This window comes from Hippoglossus stenolepis, chromosome 5, assembly GCF_022539355.2.
Source record: "Hippoglossus stenolepis isolate QCI-W04-F060 chromosome 5, HSTE1.2, whole genome shotgun sequence".
Taxonomy (NCBI): domain Eukaryota; kingdom Metazoa; phylum Chordata; class Actinopteri; order Pleuronectiformes; family Pleuronectidae; genus Hippoglossus; species Hippoglossus stenolepis.
The window spans coordinates 19,791,649-19,800,402 of record NC_061487.1 but is presented as its reverse complement, the minus strand read 5'-3'; the positions used below and the strand labels follow the sequence as shown (position 1 = coordinate 19,800,402).

General features: G+C 45.6%; 1 protein-coding gene across 1 annotated transcript; it reads right to left on the bottom strand.

The window, feature by feature from the left end:
* Positions 1-461: 461 nt before the first annotated feature.
* Positions 462-7,448, bottom strand: rag1 (recombination activating 1). The gene is made up of 4 exons (XM_035157180.2): positions 7,299-7,448; positions 5,920-6,276; positions 4,697-5,829; positions 462-3,858 (listed from the first exon to the last, which is right to left on the bottom strand). The coding sequence occupies exons 2-4, from the start codon at positions 6,252-6,254 to the stop codon at positions 2,117-2,119; spliced, it is 3,210 nt and encodes a 1,069-aa protein (XP_035013071.2). The 5' UTR covers positions 6,255-6,276; positions 7,299-7,448; the 3' UTR covers positions 462-2,116.
* Between the last annotated feature and the right edge of the window lie 1,306 nt (positions 7,449-8,754).

The following is an 8,754-nucleotide window of genomic DNA, read 5'->3' as shown; positions in this document are numbered from 1 at the left end:
CTTTTTCTTGTATTAAAGATGTGGAGCCAAAGTAAATGTCTTTTCTGATTCAACTGTGACACAAAGCTAGTACATTTAGCATTGACAGATAAATGGAACAGGAATCAAATTGACTGTCATCTACTTTTCAAAGGAATAATAATGGATGATTAATACCTATTGAGCTGTACGCAGTTAAATCTGTAATGAAAATAAATCATTTAAATGCAAACTAAAATGAAAAATGCATTGTTGTTTTCTAAGAGATTTCAAAATCTTTACGTGTGGGCGAAAATGTAAATACTGTAGTTTGTGTGGCAGCAGTTTGACCATATTGTGTTTTCGCTCACTGTACAATGTTGTGTTTTTATACTTCAGGTGCCCTCTTCTCAGGAACAAATGTACCTGAATTCTGTGATAATAATGCAAATGTAAAGCACACGATCAATTATAAATTGTTTAATAAAAAACAAACCAGAAGATTTATTCAGATTCTGTCTTTATTTATTTCATTCTTGAGGAAAAGACAAAAGTAAAAAACAATAAAATCAAGCTCCCTCCTCCACAATGGTAATTCATCAAAACAATGGTAAATTGTGTGTTTCAGTGAAAATGCAGCAGAATTATGTGAATACTATAAAACATGTTAAACCAAATAACATGTGAAAAAGTAGTGGATTTTCAGTGTGAGACTGCACCATATGCAAAATAATCCTGCAGTGAAGATAAACAGTAACTGATATTTAGTGTAGAATGGAAAAATGAGGAAGTACATGGCAAAAAAAATGAACACGCAGAATTTTATGAATCATCCATCATCCGCTACTTTAGAAATGCAATTCATTACGGCGAAAAAAAACAAATAAGAGACAAGTTGCAATATCATCCACTCAAAACACGACGCCACTGCACAAGTCTGACAACGATCCAATGAAATGTGAATATTTCACAGCTGTCACACGGTTGGGGCCAGGACAGTGAAACAAAATCAAACATTCAATCAAGTAAGAAAACAAAATTGCCTGTCACGATTCCAAATGGTGAGGGCAGAAGAAGACAATATAATCAATCAATCAAACAAATAAAGTTGCCAACAAATCCGTTTAAATCTGGTCTGTGTGGCTGCGGCACATCCCTCTCCTCTGTCAACCGTGGCAATGAAGAAATATCAGCAGGAAAAGACAGAGCCAGGTTATAAACCAAACTTAAGAAAAATCCCTGCCCGTTGCAGAGTCCATGGGGTATTAGGCTCTGTAATGGACCATACTGTATTTTTATGGTATCAACAAAAAGGTCAGTATATGCTTTATTTTATGGGCAGAATACGTATAAGAATCATCTATTCTCCACTGTGAAAAAACTAAAGGAGATAAAAATTGGTTTCAAAGTGACCTGGCGTCTCTTCCTCCCCTACGGGATCCCACGATAAAGCGCTAAAGTAATCTTTTTCAGAGGGCACTCACGAAACAAAGAACATTTGGGTCTCAGTGATTGCATTTTGCTCCAGCTCAAATGATATATTAATACAGTGGCCACAAATGTGGTCTTTTTAACACGATTTCCCTCCATGACTTACAGCGCTTTCATCTGTTTCCATAAATATCACTACTATATAAATTCATAATGTATCATACCCTTGAAATACAATAAACTGGACCATATTTCACAGATGGTGGAGATAAAGACAAGAACCTCCCCCGCTCGGAGCGAGCAAAGAGAAACCTGTGCGTTATTTCTATATTCTTCTGCTGTACCATCTTTGCTAACAAACCAAAGGCAAAACAGATGTGAATAGAACCGTTCATAAATGCAGCTCAAATACAAATAAACACGTATTCAAAATGTGATGTGAGAGTATCATTACTTCCCAAGTTCTTGAAATGACTCTTTTCTAAAGCAAGAAATTTGATATTTAATGAAAAGGTCTTTTCTTGTCAAATCCAGAAATAAATGATTCTCCACAATTTTATCACAAAAAAATCTGAAAATGTCAGAAACTTGTGGCTTTAAGTCCAACTTCTACTCAAAGTGTAAACATCAATCAACAAGCGTAGTTTACTGACAGAGGTAATTCACGGACTACATAACTATTGCAAAATCAAAAACAAATGTCAATAGGTTCACATTAAAAGAAAATTCAAAAATCATTCACTCTCACATTCTCATCATCCAGTGTCTCTAAAGGGTTGATGCTACCCTGCAGAGCTTTGGCTGAGCCTTTGTGTGCCTCCATGAACTTCTGCAAGTACTTGGAGGTGTAGAGCCAGTGATGTTTCAGCACGTCCTCCAGTTCAAAGGTCTTCGACTGACGTGCGTTCATCTTCCGGAAACGCCTGAACAGTTTGTTCCCCGACTCGTTCCCCTCGCTGGCCCATGCTCCGATGGATCCGTCTCTCTCTATGATCTCAGGCACGTGGGCCAGGGTCTTGTGGAGGTAGTTGGTTATCTTGCCGTTGTACCTGTATTTGAAGGTAGAGGAGAGGAGGTCGGCAAAGCGCTGGGAGTTGAAGCTGTAGCGGCACAGCTGGTCGGGGCATTCCTTGGCTGGACAGGTGGCTCGCCACACAGGCTTCATCTGGAGGTAGAGCCTCATCAGCTCCCTCAGGGGCTCCCGCCTCTCCTCTGAGGGCACCAGCTCACACACCACCTCCACAGCCTCCATGGTCATTAGCTTGCGGGCGTAGTTCCCATTCATCCTCATTACTGGTTTGAGCTTCACCTTCTTCCTCAGCTGTTTATCCAGGGCTGCCCTCCAGCTGCGCCGCTCCTCCCGGCTGGGCTTGACCTTCGCGTACACCTCCCCGATCTCGTCCTGGAAGATTTTGTAAAACTCAGTGGCATTGCCAATGTCACAGTGTAACGCATCCATTGTGGGCTGGGTCTCCAAGAAGGGCTTGGCCGAGACGCCTTTGACTCTGTCTCGCAGCTCGTCTGCAGACTCAGAGAAAGGGTTCGTTCTCCATATTTCATAACGGTCAAGGTTCTCCTCATGACAGCGGGTGATGGAATGCAGCACCATGTTTTTAGAAGCCTCAGCTCGACTTGAGTCACACAAAGTGCAGATGTATGTGGAGCCCGAGGCCTCTAGGCCCTCCATCTCTCGCACCATCTTCTCATCGTATCCCGTGCCTCGGAAGTGGAAGCGGAAAAAGCGAGGCAGGCCACCGATGGATAGGATGAGCCTGCTCTCTTTCATTGCATTACGCTCGGCAACGATAGGCCTCAGGACAGCTGTGAGTGTCTCGTGGTCGGACTCATCCACGAACATCAGGCAAAGGGGCTTACAGGACAGTTCTGAGTTTGGCTTTGGCTCGGTGAAGATGGTGACCTCCCCCTCTTCACCGTCAGCCAGGACAGAGACAGACATAACGGTGAAGGAGAAACGTACAACCTTCTCGGGAACGGGCGGTCCTCCGCCGTGCTTCTCGCTGACATCGCCCATGCCGTCACAGCATTCCTTGATCATGACACTAAAACCTGAGGTGCAAGCGCTGTCTTCCATCCCAGCCTCACTCAGCCCCTCCATGATGTCCTCCTCCAGGTCCTTTAATGCTGACACCAGTGACACATCATAGCGAAACCGCCGAGTGACAGTCTCAGCCGGGGAGTCGTCCACCGAGGAAGTCCATCCAGAGGTCCCGTTAATAATGCCAACATTGCAAGAGGTGGACACATTTGAAAGAGCCGGCTGCCATTCAAACTCGTGAAAGCCAGGGAGAAGCTCCTTCTCTGCAGCACGGAGGGTGTGCAGCGGCTGAAATATCTGGCGGCCACTGGTCGCTTTGACAGTCCGGTACATCTTGTGATACTGGCTGCAGCTCAGGAAAGTGTTGACCCGAATGGCCAAGCACACAGCAGGATGCAACCCAAAACCTCTGCCTGCGGAGAGGGAAACAGACAGAAGAGAAATTTTGAAAAAATAAAACAGAACCATGAAAAGGAAGCAAGAGGAAAGGACTGGCAAACGAAGAGAATTATTTAACACCGAACTGTGGAAGCCCATTTCAAGTGCTTTGAAACGAACTGCAGTATCGAACATTTCCTCATTTGATATCTTGCATTTGGAGCCATTTATACCATGAGACAGAATGAATCAGGGATTTAACACCCAGATGTGAATGCATCATTGTCAAAAGCCCACAAGCCCATGATTACAAAATCCAATATTTCCTAATTTCCAAATGTTATAAGGGGACAGAGAGTTGAATCAGTGAAGCTGGCGAAAGTGATGTATTGGCTGAAGATGAAAACAGACACCAGCTGGCTTCTGTTCCCCAGAGAGGGGCACGGTGCTGCCTGTGTAATTTGCAGATACAAGAGCTGCTGATGTTGTTTTGATTCTAACAGCCCCCTTCACAAGAGTTGTTATTGTGCATTAAAGAGAGTGTGAGAATGAGAGACTGACAGGCAGGCAGACGGAGAGTGAGAGTGGGGGAGGATTGGGGGGAGGGTTGGGCGTGTGGCAGCCGTGGTTCAATAGACAGAGATGGACAATAATGAAATGCTTTTCAATCAAAAAATCAAAGACAACTTTCTCCGCTCTTCTCAACAGTAAACTTTTTTGTCTCATTGTTATTTATGTGATGACTGTATTCCTCAGGGGTAGGCGGAGATATTAATGAGCAAACACGATCATCATTTTTATCTGTTGGTGCCCCTGGGTGTTAGCTCTGCAGGGTTATATTGATTGAACAAAAGGCTCATAATGCCTGCTTACCTTGCATCATGGCCTCCAGCTCATCTGCCTGCCGGTGCTCGTTTATGGATCTCAGCGTGAGCAGGAACAGGGTCTGACACACAGACTTCAGGTCGCCACCTTCCTCTCTGTCTGTGAACAACCTCACCTGGTTCTTCAGGTCCTTCAGCCGATGCTTCTGGGCGCGCCGGGTTAGCGACAGCAGGTGCTGACGGGGCCGTCCCCCTTTATTGGCAATCAGGAACTTATCAAGTTCTGGTGACTGCTTGTTTGCATTGTTCTCATTGAGCTCATGGTCCAGAGAGTGAGCGTTAAACGAGTCGAGCTTAACGCGCTCACCACAGCCACCTCTGGGGCAGAGCAGAGGCAGAGAATGCAGAGCTGATAAAAAGGCTTTGGCGGGCGGGGTGAGCTCATCAGGGGCACAGGGCAAGTTGCAGGCCGGGCACTGAGGTCCCAGAGCGTGGTTGTATTTTGCAATACAGCTGCGGCAGAAGAGGTGTCCACAGGGGGACTGAACCGGATCAAAGAGCAGGTGGTCACACACCATGCAGGTGAAAGAATACAGGAAGTCCACAGGGAGCTTCTCAGAGATCAGCTTGGTACTCAGTTGGTGTTTCTGGCAGTGGGAGATATTCTCCACCCACTGCTCTCTCTGGATGCTGGGTTTCCTCCAGCCCCTCAGCACGGGGCGGGGATGACGGTCTCCGAATGGTTTCAGAACCTTCCGCTCTCCGACAGCGATGTTGTCGACGTGCTCCCACCTGCTCCTCTTTGCGAGGCTCTGGACTCTGGGAGTAGTCTTCCTCCTCTTCCTCCCAGTCCGCTGGAATGAGCATTTCTTGGGTGAGCAAAGGTGGCAGGAGGAGGAGTGGGGTTTCCACTCGGGGACTCTTGTTCTGGAGAAGCAGCAGAAGCCCCCTCCTCGTATGGCAGCCGTCCAGCAGCGATGGCAGAAGGAGAGAGGGTGGACGGACTCCGTGTCCTCTGTCACGTCCACTTTGAAGACTTTGAGGATGACCTCTGGCCAGCTTGTGAACTTGCAGCCCATTTGCCGCAGGACACCTTTACTCGCCTCCTCCAGATCATCCTGAACTTCATGCGCTGGTCCTTTAACTTTCCTCAAGGCCGTTCCACAGAGACGACAGAGACACCTTCACAGATAAAAGCAAATGTTGTGAATTTCTTGAAAAGTAATGTATATAATTTGCTGTGGATGATATAGTACAGTGACATTTGATTACCTGAGGTGGTTCATGTGGGTTTCCATTTCCTCCAGCTTCTTATCTACCCTCCGACCTGGGCCCTCCACATTTTCCTGGCTTTTTCCCCCAAGGCACAATTTCATAACACTCCCTGGACCTACACCATTATCTAACTCTATATTTGGAGCTGCAAGAGGTGAGATCTCTGACAAGACTTCTTTCTCCGGCTGTATCTCACTGGGCATAGGGGCCTTCTCCATGGACTTCACCCTAAACAGCTTAAACTTCCACTGAGAGTACTTAAGCTGGGGATGATGAAGCTCAGCCGGCATGGAGGATCTGGGGCCATCCGTCTCCAGCTTCTCCTCCATCATAGCGCAACTTAGTTCTTAGACCCTGGAGAGGAGAAAAAGCAGTTAGTGTGATGTATTACAAAGGCGTGAAAATAATTTTAGCGGCCCACGAGAAGCCATTTAATGGATGCAGAGGAGAGATGTAAAGGTGTAGATCTTCTTTAGATATCCCGAGTGGCCTCTCAGCATCAAGCCCATGACACCATCTAACAGCTTTATTTGATTCCTGCTGAATTTATACACTGAGTGCCCTGAAATCGCACTAAACAGAGAGTAGTGAGCCCTGACCCAGAGTGCTGTATTATACCGTGAGTGACATTTAGATCTTGTGTAAAATGCATGAGACAAGCACTAGGAGATCGATACAGCCCCAAAATCTTCATTTCTCTCATCTCCAATCCCATCGCTCTGGGAGCCTTTGTGACTTTTTTCCTTTGACACAGCGAGTTTGCTAAATGGGCAACCTTATCCGCGCAAGGCTGTCAATCATTTCTATTCGTTGTTCTCTTGGCTGGAGAGAGAATTGGAGCCTCGGGAGCCTCCGACTGGCATTTTAAATGCGGAAGAATAAAATCAGAGACACTGGCAACATATTTCATAATGCATAGACACTGACCAAACAGGAGTGGAAACACAACAAGAAATCATAAAGGATTATTCCAAACACAGCGCGGTTCAATTTAGTATTTGTACTTCAACAGCCAAGTGCTCTTATGATACAGCACAGGTACGATCAATGATCCCGCTGCACTGTCAGACCTTATTTCATCTCCTCCCCTACCATCTAGGCTCCATTACCAGCTCACACAATAAAGCAGTCACACACACTTAGAAACTATCACGTCTATAGTTGAGTCTTACCATTGCACACCTGTAGTGCGCACACTGCAGGATCCAACATCTATCCATCCTTTTAGTCTTTTTCGCTACATTTTCTCCCTGGGAGGCTCGAATCTGGCAGTCTCCTTCATTTTCTCCCCGCTCTCTGTGTGTACTTCACTTGCTGAACTCTCCTTTGAGACAAACAGCTGAGGCTGTGTGCATGCGTGTCAGCTGGGCTCTTACCTTGTTTTTCAGTCTCAGCTGGCGTCAGCTCCCCTGGGGGTCCTCTCCGCATGGGAGCACAAGGGAAGCCCTGGAGCCGGGGCCCTGCGCGTCGCGTATACAACTGTATACGTTTGAGTCAGTCTCAGTTTGCAGCATCTGTTTGCAGGAGATTCTGTGGCTGTGAACGGTGGGATTGCTCCTGTGCGTCTTGTATTTATACCCTTCCATTGACGGGATCCCAACAGTCGATTCCTGCCACCTGATGCAGGCAGCTGATTTGAGAAGAAAAAAAAAAAAACGAGGTCGACCCCAAAGCACAGTTGCAAACATGTGCACGTACACAATCCAACAGCATACCCCAAAACAAACAACTGTCTACCAAACCACAGTAATCATCAGCTGGAAGCACTACTTTGTCACCTTCATCTCCCCCCTTTCTCACATCCATCTGCAGGCTCACCTCACCCAGGTGGCCTCGCGCTGACAAAAAAGGGAGACACTCATGAAAAAGGCTTCTAGTGCCGAGCTCACAAAAACAGACAACACAGAATAAATGCTTATCCCACAGGCAAACAAAAAGAGTGTGCCAGATACTGTGTTAAAATATTTTCATAACTGACGTAGTGAATTTAGGATGTTTAAAGGACCAAACCTTTAAACACAGACAACAAAACATCCAGTGCATTAGCTGCTTATTTAAGTGGATGATGATCTTTGTTATTTTTGTTTGTATGAGTCACTGTCAAGCATCTAATTGAGGCCACATTAAAAGGCAGTGTACCCTCGATCAACAACATCACCAACTGAAAGTATCTTTTAGTTATTTTCTGTTCTTGTGATCTGTCAACATACTAAAGAAATGATGGTAATGTCTCAAACAGACATTCTGGCATCGTGTCTGTGGGTACGTGAGAAAGACAGAGAAGATGTTTCGAAGATGGGATTGAATGAGGGAGGTACGGTGGTGCAGTGGTTTGCAGTGGTCGCCTCACAGCCTAAATGTTCTGGGTTTGAACCTGACAGGTGACCATGGCCTCCCCCACGTCTGTGTGGGTTTTCTGTGGGTAATCCAGTTTCCTCCCACACTCCAAAGACATGCAGAATGACTATGAATGTGAGTGTGAAAGGATCCATGCTATAGATAAAGGATGGATGGATTAAATGAAAAATAGAGAACATGGTAACTACAGTAACTGTGGGGATGAATGAACAATTAATTCATTAATTTCAAATTATTGTCATTACTCTATTAGTGAGACATTACACCCTCTTTTAGTGTCTGTGAGTGATTCACAAGATATTCAGGTGTTTGCTGTCATGCATAAAAATCCCAAAGGCTGTGACACAAGTGAGTCGTATCAGGTTAAAAACCTATTAGCACTGTGTGTGTGTGTGTTTTCGTGTGTGTGCGTGTAGCTGCGGGAGTGTGAGCATTCATGTGGCAATTTCTGTTTTTGATAAGTGAGTCTTCAAA